This window comes from Amphiura filiformis, chromosome 3 (assembly GCF_039555335.1).
Source record: "Amphiura filiformis chromosome 3, Afil_fr2py, whole genome shotgun sequence".
In the NCBI taxonomy this organism is placed as follows: domain Eukaryota; kingdom Metazoa; phylum Echinodermata; class Ophiuroidea; order Amphilepidida; family Amphiuridae; genus Amphiura; species Amphiura filiformis.
This window is the reverse complement of record NC_092630.1, coordinates 70,065,549-70,085,091: the sequence shown is the minus strand read 5'-3', so window position 1 is coordinate 70,085,091 and position 19,543 is coordinate 70,065,549. Positions and strand designations below refer to the sequence as shown.

At 33.2% G+C, this 19,543-nt stretch overlaps 1 protein-coding gene across 1 annotated transcript in view; it reads left to right on the top strand.

Moving 5' to 3' along the window:
- Positions 1-19,543, top strand: part of LOC140149044 (voltage-dependent calcium channel subunit alpha-2/delta-3-like) — a 354,589-nt gene that overhangs the window by 285,304 nt on the left and 49,742 nt on the right. Inside the window, 6 exon segments of the mRNA XM_072171195.1 lie at positions 7,588-7,644; positions 8,467-8,547; positions 8,752-8,844; positions 8,847-8,909; positions 11,278-11,316; positions 11,630-11,668. Of these exon segments, the coding sequence (XP_072027296.1) occupies positions 7,588-7,644; positions 8,467-8,547; positions 8,752-8,844; positions 8,847-8,909; positions 11,278-11,316; positions 11,630-11,668 (372 nt within the window).

Sequence of the window (19,543 nt, the reverse complement as noted above, 5' to 3'; positions counted from 1 at the left end):
GATTAGTTTGGTATTGACATTGAGGTGATCTGAGTTTTGAATGAACTTAAAGTGTGTAATGTTCCATGTAACCTGTCTATGTATGTATCCATTGTTTTTCCTTTGTATACACCTCAAGAAGCACACATAGATTAACAGAATTCCATCATCACCAACCGATCATGCTGATGACACTCACTGCTCCCATTTCGCATGATATGTTGCATGATATTGTTTGCACGATTCACCACTCTAACTAACACTATTAACACCAATTTGAATGAATGGATGGGGTGTTCAAAATTTTATTGATTGGGGCTTTTTTACTTTTATTTATATTTTTTTTGTGTCATTTTTGGTGGGTGGAAAATTTAAGTCTCAAAGAATGTATGTGAGATGATGCTGCACACACTTGAATCAAACTGATGTACTCATCCTTCAGGACACTAACCCAATATGTCTGTCTGTACATTCATATTGAATGATTTGGGAACAAAAACTAATACTCCATAACTTGAAGTCAGATTTTAGGCTATAGTTTTTGAATAAAGGTCTATAAACTATACCTTCACGTATGCAGGGCCATTACAGGGGATGGGGGACTCCTCCCCCATCTTGGGCTTTTCCCTCTGCTTTCTTCCCCAATCAAAATAATAAATCTTGAAAGTATTGCATTTTGTTGACAATTACCCAATTTTAGACTCATTTTAAAGTATTTGATCACTCTAAAATTGAATTTCGCCCAATTGCTCCCTGGAAACATGGAAACCAATCTCTAACACAAGTCATGTGATACTTGTTTGATACAAACAGAGTGATTTAGGCAATGAGAACAGGACATTTATGGACTTATGTGATTTTTTGTGTATAAAATTAAAATTAGTCAAACATAAATACTCTTTAATTCATTATTATGTTTTGATGAATCCAGGTGTGTGAAACTATTGGATCCAAAACATAATAATGATAAAATTGGATGCTTTACACCCAATGGTCTCACTATGAGTTTTAAAATATTGGACTCGACTACTTCTCAACCAATATTTTAAAACTCATAGCGAGACCAATATATATGGGCTCAATTGATCCAATTTTATATCAAAATTGACCCAAAATGTGCTCTTTTGCTCACTGCTTAGACTAATATCAGTCTATATCAGTTCAAACTTGAAGAAAGCAATGCATCTATGTTAATTAAAATAATACATAGCTTTTGATTGACTAATTTTTAAAAGCCTTTCAAGTGATTGCACCCGCTTGACGAAGCATACTAACCTACAGCATCATATTTCTGAAAAAAATATGAATTAACAACACCCAAAAACCAAATCAATTTTGAGATTTGTGTCCTCATTGGGAAATTAATACCAAATATAGTTTTTCAAATAAGATTTTCAACTTTGTGATTGGTTGAAGTGTTGCAGCATCATTTACATACCAAGGATGTTCAAGTACGCCTGCAGTGTGCCGCATGATATTATACAGCATTCAACATATCATATAGAAAAAGAAATCTTCAATACTACATTGTACTCCTTCAAATTATTACTAAAATTATTCATTATGTTTTTGTCTTTCCATGAATTTATTCTAAAAGAAAAGTTAAAAACATGAACTATAAACATAAACAGGTATTCGATCCAAATAAAAATAAAGATTTCTTTTTCTCAAGACAAGCTATTTCTTGCATACACTTGATTGATATCTTGTTGCAACATCCAAATATTTAATCTTAAATGCATGCTGAATTTTGTTATCATATTTTGAATATTCAAAAGATAATATAATGAAGGATTTGATTTTTGTGAAGCTATATTGAATGTTTGATAGAGATTGCAGCATTGTGTTTTTACAGCAAGTAGAATGACAAGTTTGTATGGAAGGAATAGCGCTTTTGTTACAAACACATACATATATATTTAGAGCATAATGTTATTGATTGACTGATTGATTGATTGATTGATTGATTATTGATTGCAAGTAATGATATCTTATTATGTTAAGTTAATTTGTTATTATATTTTCTTTAAGTTGGACCATTTTAGAATGATGCACTATTGTTTAGTTATGGCACTTTACCAAGGATTGATTTATAAAGATATTTTAAACAATGTATAAGACAAGTTTATGACCATTTTTTGTGCATTTTTGAGATGATAACATGCATGATAATGACTATGTTTGGATGATTAATGGTTGATTGATTGATTGATTGTTTGATTGACTGATGAAGATGATGATGAGATGATTACTAATGTAAAACTGTAGACTTTGCATTTTGATTAAAATGCACATAGTATTATTTATTTTTGTTTATGAGATTATACCTACTGATAATGCACACATTTGCTGTGCAGAATGAATGTAATTATATTTTTTGTATAAATTTGCATAATTGATTGACTGATTTGCATATTTGAAATGTTTGCACAGCACCATGGTTCGAACATCACGGCAAATGGATTTTAAGTAGCACACTGAATGCATTTATTATTAAGTGATAGTTTATAAAGCACTGTAAGAATTTTGAAATGAATATGCAGAAGTGAAGTAAAGCCCTTTTAGCAACATTTTTCCCCCTCATATTAATCAGGTTGCAAAGTCCCTAAACAGTACCAGTAGATCCACTAACTAAGGTTGAATAGGACGGTACTGCACCAAGGAGATTAATCCCGAAGAATCATGATTATGATTTGTTGCACATTTTATTTGTGTTAACTTTTTTTCTTACATGTAACTTCACTGCTATTTCATTTCACTTTCTTGGTTCTCGTGTGCTGTTGGTATGAACATAGGAGGGGTAAGTCTGGCTGTGTTCATTTTGATGCCCCCTCCCAATCAGCCCCCCCCCCCCAGCTGGCTTGATGTCAATAAAAGCCCCTGATGACCCCTTTTTTTAACCCTTGCCCTAGGCTGTGTTATGATCGAGAATGGCCTAATCTGCCCTATTATTTTCCTAGCTATAGTTCATGAATTTGCTCTGCATGAAATGCTGCTTGTTGCAAAGGTCATGATGCAGTGCACATTATTGCATCAGTTTTTTTCTTCTCAAATTTGCTCAAATTTGCTGTCTTTCTAAGATTTTTTGGCAAAGCTTTCTTAGCTGCGGTGATATACAGGGGAAATCTCTTAAATGCTCTAAAGCTCTAGATCTCTGCTTTAAGTAATTAATCTTACTAAATCTGGTAAAATATAGTAAGACCTAATTTATTTGATCTTTTTGATGTATTTTGTTAAGTACAACAAGAAAGAGAACTTCCTTTTTGCTTTATTAACATATATTGCTTTCAACATTCATTATAGCCAGATATCATTTTAGAAGTTTAGGTAATTTTGTTTACTTTGTTTAATCAATTATAATTTTGATTTCTTTTTCAAAAATCAGGTTTGAGAACTCACAGTTAAGTGATAAAACAATTATCTAAATCACACTCTTCAGTAATAAAATTGATACTTTTTCATCATTTAATTATTTCTGGACTTGTCACTATGTATTAAAGCAATTAATTTGACTTAAAATTTGGTGTGTTCCATTTCAGAAACAATGTTTTTTGCTAAAAGATTTAAGAAATCAAGTTGGGATAGCACACAAATGCTTATAAGTTTGGTGTTGTTTTCTTGAGTGAAAATGCACACAAATTGAGAAAACTTAATGTTTTAAAGGTTTTTTTCTGGGGAATACACAGGACAATATGTTTTGTTGTTTTGGCCTAATAATGTCATTAACTTTTATTACTGGAAACATAACATTATGTTGCTTTCTGCTCTTAAGAATGAAAAAGCAACATTGAAAATACTACTTAAAATAAAGTTAGAAAACATACTTTTAAATTTAAATTATGAAAAGAAAAAATGAATGTTACAAAGCAATAAAGCTTATTGGTAATTGAGTGAACTAATGCTGTCGCTAATTAGTGGGTTAAAATAGATTAAATCATCTTGCTTTGTTGTAATATATATCCATTCAAATTAATTTTTTTTTTTAATTTACGTTTGTAACAAGATGTTGTTATCTTATAATCACAACTGTTTTTCTGAAAAAATGTGCTGAGGCCTGTGGGTTTGGTCACTGTAAATCACCCCTTTAAAAATACTCGAGTAGTTGGGATATTTCTATTTAATCAAGAGGATTATCGATGACTGTCAACAACTGTTTATTGCAAACTACTTCCTATAAAATGGCAAAATGTACAAATAAGGTTATGTGTCACATTTGTTTTTGACTTACAAATACATTCCTCTCCTGACGAGGTTAAGTGAGCTGTCAGAGGAGTGACTTTAAATTAAATTTTTTAAATTTTCAGTGGAGGTAGTTTCTAGTTTCAAGTTTTTCAAGATGTATCCCTGGACAAAAAGCTTTTTGAAAAAAGCAATTCTCTTACAAACTTTATTCCCCAGGACTGTAACGATATTCGGCTGTCCTGACTGCTACTCTTTTTTATAGCAAAAAACAACTCTAATAACCCCTCACTTGAAAAGTATACCATCATTAGCATTCTCTACTTTCATGCTCAATCCTAATCAACTGTGTACAAATCATCTGCAGTATGGGGTGGACAAATACCCACACCACTAGTATGATTCTTGTTCCAGTGCCAATTTAATAAAAAAAATAAGTTAGTGTATCTTGGTTACATTAACTCCTGCAATCCCAATCCTGTGGGAGTCCTGCAGGATTGAGAAACTCACATGATTAGAAGATACATTTTTAATCCCTGTTGTTCAGAACGCACAAATGTTGAGGTTCAATGTTGAAATGATCAAAAAATGTGATCCATCGCCTTATAGTGTTAGAATTCAGTCACTTTCATGAGGTACTTGATTGCATGTACATGAACAATGCTTTCAAAATGTGAAATTATCATGAATTTAGCTGGAAAAAAGTATTGAATAATTAGCGCAAAACTGTTTGGCAATAGTACAGTGATTATCAAGATAGTATGAGTATTTAAGCCAAAATGTTGTCAAATATTAGGATTCAGCCTCTTTGAAAAAGACTAATTGAAGGAAATATTGGATAAGAAATATTGGATAACAACTCGTAACCTTGTTACAAACCCGGAACTGGTGATTCTCTATATAATTATTTGATATTACACTATATTAATTTGAATGGATTCTTGTAATTTTAAAGTTGGTTTTCAAAGGTGTGAAATAGCGTTACAAAAGTTGAGATTTTGCATGAACTACACTATGTTTTTTCACTCCGCTAGCTATCTAAAAATTGCTCACAGCTTCTAGCTGCACATGCTCCTGGCCTTTTCTTTACCTATTCAATGTGTATGGCTTGCATGACTAAGGAATGAAATAGATAGATACAGATTTATTCAGTTTACATTATTTTCTCTTGAATTATACTTGAAATGACATTAAACTGTGCATGGAAATTGCATGCTGACTTGGGTTTGGATTGCTTGACAGGTTTACACAATTGCATTTTTCTTATACAGGTATTATGATTCTATGAACAGTCTGTTTGTCTGTCTGTTTGTCGGTTTGCACTCTTTGTATGTGTATGAGGACTATGCTATAGAGGAAAGCAAAATGACATGCAAGTTGTGCATGAGATATCTTGATCTAGAAATTGACCAATATCTAAATATACATATTATAGTTTGTGTTTCTTGACCTCTTTGAAAACATTTCTGCTATGATTTGATCTTGTGTGCAGTTACTTTCCTTTATAGATCATATTGAATTGGGGTTCTAGTTTTGTTGTTATTTTGAGTTCTTGTTATAATTAGCAGGTTAATAAAAGCCACAGTGCCTTATGTCAGTGCTAGATCATTGGCCAGACTCCCGGGCCAGACTTGGCCAAGGTTTGTTAATTAGAATTAAAAAAATAAATAAAACTAAAAAAGTCACATGTACGGGCTCGTATGTCTACAAATATGAGTTAAATTTACTACCACTGTACAATATGTCATCAACTATGAGAGAATCAGGAAGTTGGTTATATGTGACGATGTATACTAGATGTGATGCATACATGTTTGAGTATCGATATAAAGACATATCATTGGCATATTGAAAAAAATGGTCAAATGTGCATATAATATGATTTTTTTGTATAAGGTGAACGCTATCATACAATTTATAGAACCGGTCAAGCTGGAAGCTTTCATACCGTTTTAATAGTTCTTGTTCTTATTCAAAAATGTGAACATATTGTTGCTATTGAGAGTGCTAGAGAGTGAGAAAGAAGATGGGAGATAATTCTATAAACAATCATTTTTATTAAAATTCCAAAACTGAGAGTAACTGTGCATGCTGGAAAACTATTATTCTGTCTGTATTACTGCCTTACAAAATGGAAGGAATATGATCTACAATGCTTCTTTGCTCTGATAAGGGTCGAAATCTATTATTCTATCTGTATCTACCCTATAAAATGGAAGGAAAAAATGCTCTGATAATAGTTCAATTTTACTCTATTGAATTGCCGGTAATAGTGATGTTGATGTAAATTATATGTGTATTAGCAAGGTTAATGTACCACAGGTTCTTTATCAAGACACATACATTTTCTACTTTCAAGAAACAAAAAATATAAGTGCAAGCATACATGCTGTGGTAGTGAATGTCTCCTAAACCACTGCAGTGATAGGTAGATGTAGATTTTCTGTGAGGTAAATTTACTCAAATCAAGACCATTGCAGTTCTGTTTATTTAATACTTCTGAAGGTGTGGGTTATTGTTGGTTTATAGAATTACAACAGTTTCATGTATCTTACCAGTTTTTCATACAAAGTGATAAACTACCTTTCACAGTTTTTATAAAGCTACTATTGATTTAGGTTTTTTGCTTATTGTTTACTTCCTACAATTATACCTATGGGTGAAAATGCTAAAAAAATGTTTGTTTTAGAGCTTGATGGGTTTACCTATATCATGTCAATATTTAAATGTCAAATTATTTTTGGGGGTATTAACCACATGACACCTGTTACAACATTAATTTCATTATAAAACTTGTTTAATTGAATTTGGATTCATACCAGTGGGAAGCATACTCATATGTTAGCTGTTGTCAACATCATTTCATGGTATCCTCTACATCATTTCATGGTTTTGTCCATATGCTATATACATGTATACTGTCTTATTCATACATCAAGTTGTTCTACATACATCATCCTGTGAAACTAGCACATGCTCAAAAGATTGGAAGGTTACTGAAATCCAGTTTTCAGTAGTGATTTAGTCACAAACACAATAAACTAACACAACATCTTTGGTTTACCAATTTTCACTTCATTTAGAAGTTTTTAAAATGTGAAAAGCTTATGGCAATTAACTTTTTGTGAGCAAATCAAAGAAATCCAAGGATAATAAGAAAGCCATTGAGCAGAGCTAGTGTCCCAGCAAGATATGAACCATGCAACATGCATCGTTATACCTGTATACTCTGGTGACATGACACCTATTTACATATCCATCTAGCCTTGCATATCACCATTCTTGAATTGCCATCAACATTTAATTGCATCTCAACATTTTCAACTCAATATAATAAATAACACTATGCAAAGCATGAGTCCTTACATCAAATGAAATCCATCATTTGTTTGTTTATTAATACAGTGTTAACTTGTCATTTGTTCACAGGGCTTACAACTGATGACGTCTGTAGCGCAACCTGTTTTCAACAAAAAGCCAGAAGAGGTATTGTCATATATCAACATGGGACATTTTGCTTTCTTTTTTCTTAAACTTAATTTCTACAGTATTCTAGGAAATTATACCATGTAATTCTGTAATACTAATAACACCGTTTCACATTCCTTTCCTTTTGTAGTAATGTCATCAACTTTTTTATGTTAATTGCTTAATTGAATTAGTTGATTGATTGATTGACTAAATGCGTATCACTTGTTTGGAGTTAAATTGTACAAAATAATGCACGCGTACTGAGATGTTGGTCAGGGCTCATGCATTAGACGCATCAACATCTCAGTACAAGTGCATTATTTTGTACAATTTCACTCCCAACAAGTGATACACATTTATTAACCTATTTCATACACGAGACAAAAAATCCTGCGATTTTATAAAAAAATTATCACTAAAAATGTTGGAAAATACAAGCAAATACAAAGGCATCCACCCGCAAGAAAAATGACCGCATCCAAAAGCACTACGCATATTACGTGGAGTACATGCGCATCCCGTGCAATTATACAATATTTATGCACGGCTAGTAACTTACTTACGCTTGCTCTGATTGGTTCTCAATAGGAGTGTATGAATAAATACCAATGAACTGTGACCTGCGAAATGCTAACCTGCGCAGACAATAAGCGGTTTCTATCCTTTGTTCTTCCAAAAAATGTTTCACTTCAGATAGAGATTTGTTTCTATTAGTGTCAAGTCAACATTGGACATGTCAAAAAATGCTAATTTATCATTGCAATTGCATTTTTTTTCTTTTTATAGAGAATTTAAAATGATTTTCCCTAACAATGCAAACAATTATCCCTTCTCTAGAAATCTGAAGGTATATTACTGGGTGTGGCAGGAGTTGATGTACCAATCTTTGAGATGCTAAAACTCACTCCAGCATACAAGGTAAGTATGATTCCAAGGAAGGTTGCAAATATGAGAGAAGCCATCAAGGATTGTTTTTTTTGTGTCTGTGGCATGCTTGCGATATAACTGTTTTAAAGTACTGAGGTGACTTGAATCACTACAAAACTTGAGGCAAAACAAAGTATAGACATGGTTTGATGTGTGGACGCTGATGATTTTTATTTGTTTAATTGTACTGAACAGCTTGGAGTGAATGGTTACCCTTTTGGAATCACCAACAATGGTTATCTCTTATTTCATCCTGATTTGAGACCTAAGTACGGTCCTGGGGAGTGTGTACAAAACCTACATACAACAGTGTGGACTTGGCAGAAGTAGAACTCTCAGATCCTGATGAAAGGGTAATGATAATAACATTCTCTCTCTCTCAAATTGCTTGTTTTTATGTCAAAATTGTCTCAAAATAGTGAAACAAGAAAGATTGTTTATATAGCTGAAACTTGTGTGTTTGAAATTGAATTAAATGAAATAGAAAAGTTTGTCCCAAGTTAATGCATTTTGTCTATTTGCATGTTTAATTGGAAACCAGGTAAAACATTTTTTAGGCCTAATTAATATGTCAAAACACATAAAGATCCAATGTAATAAAGTTTACTGCATAAAGACACTAAATCAGGTCATTTTGATAACATTTGATGATATTGCTCTGAAAAAAACCCTTATGAAAATGTAAGAGAAGAATCTTATCCTTTCTGATTCAAATAATAAATGTTTGCAGAAATGTGTATGTTTTGTTATGACGTCTGTAGGTGTGTGGGGTGCATTTGTAAAATGTGTGAAACAGGGATACATTTCCATTCCATCCTGATAAACTGGGGATACGCCTACAAACGGGGATATCCCCAATTTTCTTACTATGCTAATGGGGCTATATAACCCCCTAGAGGGCGCTAAAGGCATTATTTAGATGGCGGTGATATTCCCTATTGCATAGTACAGAATCAGATGAATACACCCAATCTGATTCCATACTATCTAACTGGGGATACACACATATGATTTACTCCAGCAAAGTGGGGACATATCCACACATGCATAGCAACATAGCATAGTCACGGTTGGATAGTCCCAGGTGGATAGCTACACATAAATGTCCCCGATTCACACGTTTTACAAGTAGGGGTATGTGCGAATGTGTATGAACCGGAAAGCCTGCATCTAAAAAGGCAAATATGTACAGGCCCTTAGTCAGGATAAAAATAATGAGGATGGCTAAATTTGGAACAAATTATGTTGTGATATCTTTCCAAAAAAAGTTTGCTTTTCTCCACAAATTATTTCGGTTAATAAAAGGGAAAACTTTTGGATTATTTTGACTAATAGGGGTGGTAAGCAAGCCTCTTGGCTACGGGCCTCAATGTGTGTTTTTGGAGTGAAATTACATTTTGATATATTTTATTTTCCTTTCAGTGATTGGTTAGCAACTGTTCGTATTTGTGTTATTTGTACTGGTTTGTCTTACTTGTATCTTTTGTTGTTGTATTTTTGTAGCATCACTTGGGAATGGAAAAACAGTGTGCTATGCTATCTATATCTAAATTTGTATGTATGTATGTATGGAGTAAGTTAACATGTTTTTCTTTACAGGTTAAATAGGTAAAATGGTTGATTCATACTCCAGGACTGCAAGTCTTGTTTTTACCAAAAGACTCATTTGTAATAGGTTTTTAGCAACATGAATATCATATTTTGGTTGATACTTTTTTAGGCGATCCATGTTTTTTCACAACTGACCAATGCTCCCAATGGTTTTAACATCTTGTTGAAGCAATAATGTGTGATTTGCATAAAGAATAGATTCATATTTAAATGTTAGTTTTCACTGATTTCTACATTGTCCCCTTTTAATTTTGAGCCATGAAACAAATGAGGTAAAACAAAGAAAATTGCTATTTCATTCCAGCGCCTACAATGCGTGTAATCATATTGGGCAGAACCATCAGAACTCTTGCCCCCCCCCCCTGTTGCACCCCAGTAAAAACCCAAAAGTTCGAAATTTTTTGCGGCAATTTTGCACAAAATTTGTTGATTTTGCCCCCCCCCCTGAAATTCACTTTGCCCCCTCAATGCCCCCCGAAAAAAAATTCCTGGCGCCGCCACTGTACACAGCTAGGACAAACAAACAAGACATTAAAATAGCGATATGCATACAGATTATATGTCAAGACGGACAGCGCTTACAATGTGTGTATAGTCATTATGCATCTTTATGCAACCGGAGATCTCTGGTTTTATTATAAATGTTATATTCTACTGTAATTAAAGCACTTCAGGCTTAGTCTTTCACAGGGCTTATATGTACTCCAATGGCCTTTACAGCGGTGCAAAAAGTAGAAATTTTAAAAAAAATGAGGGCGTTGCTGTGGAGCAAATCACACATTATGGCTTTAAAACTTTATGGAGAAACAATTTTAAGACTTTGGTCCAGTATTCTCAAAATGAGGTGAAGTTGGAACATGTAAGAAATCTATGTGATCATGTTGATCCTTCTATATTGGGAGGGAGTAAGTGTATCCACTTGTTAACATTGTTATCAGCTAGAAAGTCATTGATAGGAACACCAATAATGATTGAGGTATATATAATTCGCTACAGTATTTTCATTAAAACTTGCCATCATCAAAGAGTGAGTCAATCAATCCAACTTACATGTTTTATCTTTTTTACTATTCTACCTTCTTCTTCGATTGCACCTGTACAACAACTCAGGAATATCACAGAGATTCACAAGAACTAGAACAGAATCAGGTGACCATGGGCAGTCCCACTTCACCCACCTAACCTTGCCCACTATCATTCCCACCAGTAGTATACAGATTTTTTTATTTGACTAGACGAATCTACTCAGTCAAAAGATAACAAAGCATGCATGCATTGATGGCCTAACACTCTTCTAAAGAGACAGATATCTATCCCCTATTTCACTCAATCCTCATTAGATGTAATGTTTAACCACCTATCTACCCTCCTTTTACTTCTTGTATGTTGCCTACTACTATATACTAACACTAATCAAAATCATGCTTGTATAATCTTTTCATATTACATTACCAATAAACAGATCTATAATACATCCTCATTCAGTGGCCCAGAATGGGAAGTGAGTATGAACATATATATTATTGTTACAAAATATCATGACAATTATTCTGCGCAGCCTAACTCTACATACTTTCTGGTTATTTGAGCTTTGATTTACATAACATGGAGGAAGTATGTACTAGTGAAACTGCTCAGAATAAAAACACTCATTCATATATTTTTTCATCTGCATCTGGGTCTGCTAAGGTTAAGCTATATATCTCAGATTTTGGGTGTGGTCAACATCTCATCTCAGTGGTTAAGGAATACTTATAGTGTCGGTCTTAACAACCATTTTTCAATTTATCTAATAGAATTAGTTTTTCTTGGGTAATTTTAGGATGTGTTTACACTTAAAATCTGCTCTTTCAATGTAATTTTCTTAACTCTCTGATAGAGGGAAGTTTAGAATATTTTCATAGTTTTACTTTTCTTTGATATTTTTCAAGGGAATTCTGAAAGTTTGGTTATGGACTCAGAAGTAGATTTTCAAACTTGTGTGGTTCTATTAAGTGTTTATTTTGTGGTGTTGGCATTGTTTCTTTGATTTTGGAATAATTACAAAAGTAATAAAGTCAATGCTAATTAATAGATTTGTAGTGTTGGTATTTACTTTCTTTCATTTTGGGAATAATTGGAAAAGTGATAATTTAATGATAATTAATAAGTTTGATATTTGGCATAAAAATAATTATTACTAATTAACAAATTTGCAGCCACCATGGTACTAAACATATTCATTACTTAAAACACTAATTCATAAAGTGACAATTTGGATTACTACTAGTAGCCTGCACCATTGTTTTTGTATACCTATAATAACAACGTCACATGCATTGTTTGAACAGAGTACACCTGACCCACAGAGCATTCTGTAAAAAACATTCTGTGACAGTGCACAATTTGGAGAAAAATCAAATGGAGTAATCACATGCTATTTGCCAAAAGCTGCAGATATTCACAAAAGAAAATGTATAGAATAAAACAAAATAAGATCTTTGTCAAATTCACAACTGATTTAAAAATATTGCCAAAATATTTATTCAGCTTTTTTCCGCTGTAATTGGTTGTTTTCCTCAACATGAAGATAGTTCAAAGTAGGAACTGTGGAAAAGCAGTTTGTCAATATCAGTTTTATACCAATTTAAAGCCTTCAGAGGAATCTGGTCAAAAGCGATGTGCTAGTACAACTTTGCATGTAATCAGCAAGTTGGGGTAGTGAGTTCAAGGTAAATGCTTATACCGTGTGGATAATGCATGAGCATCAGAAATAACTGCAAAATGTATATAGATGAGATGGGATCAACTTATAATTCATCAGAGGGGGCCGGTCATGAAAAAAGTGTATTTGCTGTTGAAGTGACGTAATAAATCGGATTAACTACCATAGCAATAGATGAATACAATTTTGACTATATCGCCCTGTATTACAAACAGGTTGCACTCATCACCTATGTATGTCTGCAATAGATTGAATACAATACTGCTCTTTTCAAAGATACGTATCTTACAGGTGCGAGCGATCAGAATGATGTGGTTCAATGCAGATGTACCACATGAACATTGTAGTGCAGGGCGATTGAGTCAAAAATTGTATTCATCTATTGCTATGGTAGTTAATCCGAGTATTACGTCACTTCGACAACGAATACACTATCATATTTGAGTGTCCTCACCCAAACCCCTGGGATGGACCCGTATGCAAAATGCAAAAATGTTCCAACAGGACGGTCGATGTGTAGGTGTGTTCTTGGCATTGCTATTATGTACATTGTATGTACATTGTTCACAATATATATCCAGCCAGCCAGCCAGCTAGCCAGCAGCAAAGCAGCAAACCATTCATTTGTGTCAGAGGCTTGCGTGGAATGTTATCCACCGCTTCATTAGCATTGATCATGCACCCTGGCAACCAACAATTACCATTATGGAGAATGCACCATGTCAGTATGTGTAAAGCATTAGTGGATTCATTCTAACCAGATTTCTAAATTGGAACAAACTAGGGGAAACTTTCTTTGTTGATAAGTATAATGCTTTTTTGATATCAGAAACAATCATCATTTTCATCATTGCAGTCAATGACTTTATTTAACTTTCTACATGAAGGTACTTCTTAAACTAGATCCATGATTTGCATAGCAGACCATTTAAAAACCAATATGCAACTCTAACCAAATGGGCTGTGGAAAGTTTATTTACATTTACATAATTATGAAAATTTGATCATTCAATATACAATGTTACAAACAAGGGAAGAGGCTTATGCATCATACACTGGAACATGGAAACATTCAAACATTACATAGTAGTGCACAAGATCAAATTAATGATGCTTAACTTGATATGCACACATACATACAGGCAGAAACAAACAAACACACATACAGGTATTATGTGCACACACTAACAAATGCACACCCGCACAAAAAAACACACTTTCTTAATGTAAATCAACCCATGGATGCTCTATACAAACTTTCCCAACTGAAACACTCTATAGAAACACTGCCTGCCTACCCTGCATGAACTGTAATACCATACTAACTCTCAACTTTTTTCCCTCCCTAAAAACACTTCCCATGATTCACCTTGTCTATTGTTTGGTTCAGAAACTAACATCAAACAAAATGTCCCCAGTGGCTCATTCGTGGAGATATCATTTGGTGCCGGCCTGGGACATATTCCTCCCTTAATTCTTTTGAAAATCGCTGCTCCTGTCCACCACTAACATTTGTATTACACTCATCATACTGCAGCCGCTCCACGTTTAATACGTTATTTATTATCATGATGTAATAACAGCTGGTCTAGTCTATTGTGGATTCGCTACTAACAACCTGTTGTCAGTCAACTATCATATCATAGATGTTCAATTAACGCTGTCTATTTATTATTTCTGTCTTCATCTGTAATTTTGATTATTCTATTTCGTTATCATTTTGACAATTATGACTGTTTTCATATGATAGAGGTGTTTGGATATCAAATCAGACGACTATTTAATATACATGATTGCATTAATTATTTAATGAACTATTAATTGCATATTGTTCACTGATTAAACACACAGTTTGTGTAATGAGCAGTACTCATTCAATTACAAACTGCATCATTTAATAAAAGTGACATCATTATAAGTGCATCAGTTTAGCGAGTACAAATTATAAGCAGATTTTGGGACCATGTCAAAAAGTTAGCATAACTTAAGTTATTTGTACACAAATTAATGATATGATGAATTTATTGTCAAAAGAATTATTGTTTATTATAATTTATGCATTTGCACAGATAGTCTTATAATTATAATAATTTGACTGATTTGTTAAAGTGAAGTAAAAGCATGATGTGTATTAGAATAAGAGGAATAAAGTTTTCAAGTATAGCATGAAAATGACCATAATTGGGTTTTTGAATGGCAAGCATTTCTTATTGATAAGATTCCTCTAAAGTTCCCCGATAAGTTGCACAAATATTGTTTTATAATGATTTATTCAGAGCTAGACTTGAAATCTTTCTTTAGTTACATATATTTTAATATTCTATTCATCCATAATTTTTAATTTCAAAGAAACATTTTTAAGTTATCTTGCTTGCTTATTCTGGCATTTGACTTCATTATTTTGCCTGTTGTTGCAAGCTGGATTTTAAGTTATTCGTCATTTAATCAGTATATTTACTAACAGCAAGAAATTAGCATGGTTAACACTGCAGGCATTGCAATGCACTCTACATATACACTGCCTATAATTAAAAACAATCATTGACATTTTTATTTCAATATTATTTTGAGCAGTAGAGATGTGACAATAGAATCCTAACCATCCTATGCAAAGAGATTGAACCCAACGAGAACCAACTCATCAGAATTGCCCTGTGATAAATCCACCATATTGGAGTGTCATTCGTGGAGACTGAAATAGTGTACCTCCAGCACTTACCGGCAAAATCAAACAATCATTTGCATTGTGAAGTTTGAGCATTGCAAAGGTTTGAATTTGTAGCACTTAGCGTGTGTTATCGACACCATTGCAAACAAGCACACTTTTTTTAAATCAAATTTTACCGGGTGCATATAGTACTTATAATCCAGGGGTACACTCAGTGTTCGAAATATGCCTCAAAAGGTTACAGGCCAGCCGGGCTTGACCTTAAAAGTTACCGGCCAGCCGGGCCGACAACTAGATGCCAGTCAGAAAAGTTACCGACCAGGCCAAAAAGTTACAGGCCAATTGCCGGCTGACCGGCCCTATTTCGAACGCTGGGTACACTATTTTTGCCTCCTTGAGTGACACACAAACATGGCAGAGTGGGTTATCTTTGAGCGAAATCTCTTTGAATTTAACATATTTCAATATAGATGTTTCAAACCTTTGGCTATTTATAACACAACATTTGGAGAAAACAAGCTAGTATGCAGACAGTAAAGCACACAAGTGAAAATCTATATGGGATGCTATATTCAATGCTATATTTATTTTCCATATATTGGAATGTTTGCTACAATATGTTAAAGTTGATTTTACAACACATCACAGGTGGCATTATTGAAATATGTTCTGGACTTAAGGTTATAGCCACAAATTAAATGCTGATTCTATAAGTAATTGTCACACTCACTGTTATGATCCACTTAATTTATTTTATTGTGTTGTTGGTTCGTGGTTATCCATTACTAACACTATGATCAGCTATCTTTGCTTTATACAAGGGTCATTCAAAAGGTTCTGCTTCACCTTCACACCTTTTGTTTTCATAAATGGTAGCAATCTTATGCAAGTCCATGTTCTACTAGTAGGTTATCATATAATCATGGAATGTTATATTTCAGTTGCATGGAAAGGCTAGGCCTACATTTTACAGAAGAACTGATTTTGTGAGTGTAGAGGCAGAACGTTTTGAGTTACCCTTGTATTTGACTATTTTAAGCCATGTTTATATTTGCTGTACTAACCTGTGTTCTCATAAAGAAGTTCTAATGAACTTCATAGTGTGTTTTTGTTACATGTTATACATGAAATGATACAATTATGCATAGACAAGTGAATTGTTATAGTGTCATACAAAATAAGACATTCTTAGCAAGTATAATTGGTGTGAGGCATTTTAGCTGTAAAATTAACAAGCTGTCTTGTCTCAGTTGTTGTCTCTGTCTGTTCTCTCTGGGTATCTGTCATTCTGTCTCTATCTCTTTGAGCTTCTTTGTCTCTGTCTTTATTTATATTTGTCTGTCAGACTGTCTGTCTGTTTGTCATGGCAGTCTCTTCCACTGACTTAAGTTATCCCTAGATTACAGGCGTATCATATCTGCATAGAAACATGTTGCAGACGTGATAAAACAAAGAAGAAACGTGAAAGTAATATTTGCTATGTTTTGCAGCATGAAGGAAATAAGTATCAACTCATGCATACTATGTTACTATACAGTGCAATGATTTGGCAGATTTAAATTTTGTGCTAATTATAATTATGTGAACACACTGAGGGTTTTGGAATTCACAGTTACAGAATGTTGCTTGCTTACATTAATTGTTAGCTCAAAATCACAATTTATACAAAATAATGCACACAAGATCTCAGTAAATTTAAAATTTTTAGTATTTTGCAATGAAGACGACTTTGTTGAGAGTAATTATCTGTATTACAAATGAGAATTTATTCAAATTTAGGCTTATTTAGAAACCTGCTCTGTAATTGGTCTGAAGAAATGTTCTTATATTTTTAATTCCCACTTCCAAACTTGATCCCAAAAAGCTTGAACAGGAAACTTTCTGAAAACTTTCTGATATACAGTATAACCTTAATGTATCTTACAAACCAAAATTTTTGTGAAGATCCAGTTCTTTAACTAAATAACCAAATTTTATAATCCACTCTTTAATCTTTTTAATATATTGTAGAATCCCATCTACAAACATGCCTCTAAATTGAGGGTTTTTTGACGAATGAGTATGAAATCAGACACCCTCCACAAAAACATTACAATAGATTGGTCTTACAATAATGCAGTTTGTACAGCCACCTGTATCAGTAATATAATTGCTCAAACTCCAAGTATGGTTTTTGTATAGGGCGTCTGCCTTTCATCTATTTCGTCAAAAAAAAACTTATTTAGAGTCATGTTTACTGGAGCAAGAATAATATTAATTTGTTGTTGATTCTAACATAAGTTGTAAGCAACATGAGCCCAGACTCATTATTAAAAATAATAATTTTATTGTTAACAATCTTCCACTAATGCCCAGGTTTTATAATATTTGATTGATAACAATGTTCCCCGATACTAATGCCCAGGTTTTAAATATCTACTTTTGGATTGGTTAGAAGAAAATGCTCAAGGTGGTATTGTTAGCAGAATAAGCAACCCCGGGAAGCAAGCAGAGTTGTAACAAAATTTCAAATTAATCTATACCACTCTATACATTTGTTGAAATTAAATCAAACCAATATACAAGTGATTTATGGTAAATGCGCAATCCTATTTTATTCCTTCATGTAGATATATTAGCATAAGGAATCGGGTCTATACAACACTTCTTTTTTCATCTTCAGCTCTACCCACCCCCAGAGAAACAGACTTTCATCTTTGTGTGCCCTAAATGTAAATTTGATATTAGGTTCCCACTTGGTGTTAAAATGGTAGTGAAATAACATACTGATCAAGTGGTCTTATCCCATGCTGGAAATACAATGTATGTAAAAAGTTGTCTGCTGTGCTAGCTGTCATTTGTTTCTATCTTGTTGTATATCTTGCAGTACATTTCAGTGTTTTATGATATAATAACAAATTTTGATAATATCAACTCAAAATTGAATTGAATGTTATATAAGTTCCATGGTTATACTCTAATTCAATTAAAATAACATGTTGTGGCATAAATCTAAGGAAATGACATTTCATCAACATATCGCAAGTTTGTATGATTGGAATTAATTAGGATTTTTGTTATTGATTTATTGATCATCGTATGCTTGTGTCACTAATTCACTCTGTTAATCAGTGTATTGTATTCTTGTTATGTTGAGGTAGGTAAGTAAATGCAGGTAGTCGATGATGTAATCGTATATTTTGTGTTTGTATGATATTGTATGGTTGTTGTCATACACATATTTCATGTTGGGTTCAGTAATCACATCTTGCTGTTGGCATTCAAATCAATTATTTTGTATTGGTGATTAATTTAACCTATTTACCTCCAGTTCAAAGCTGTAATTAAGTTCCCCAGTTAGAATCGGAATAAAGCATTCTCAACCAATTTAGTTATCATTCAAATCAAATTTGCCATGGTTTTGTTTGCTATATGCCTTAGAGATCAAAAATGTACACTCATCAACTGCCCATCATCAATTTGCCAAGAAATTGGACCCATCGGTATATCTACAGCTCAAATATGCCCTCATATGAAAACAAACCAGAAATCGGCACAGTATCCAACCAAATTGCTAGGAAATTTTCCAAAAGCTAATTGTCCAAAAACGTCAGAAAAAAATAAAAAATATGAGCTATCTAAATACCAAAATTGACTTTGATTAAAAATGGTCATTTTTGGCTGTGATAAGACAAATTTTGGCTATTTGCTCAAAAAATGAGAATATTTGGAATATACAACCCTTCCATACCAAAATTGACCTTGAAAAAGGTGTTCATACATGAACATGATATCAGATGCCACAAATTTGACTCATGTTTGTATCCCTGTATTATCATTACAATTCAAATTTTAAAGAGAGAATGTTGACTGATTTAGGTTTTGTAGTCAGTTACTAATTGATTTGAGTTCATTTATTGTACTCACAGCTAGGTTAGCTATAGATCACTGAAAATAGAAATGGAAGTGTGTTTTGAAAACAAATAGTGCTATAAATAGCAAACCAATGCTTTTAATAATAATGT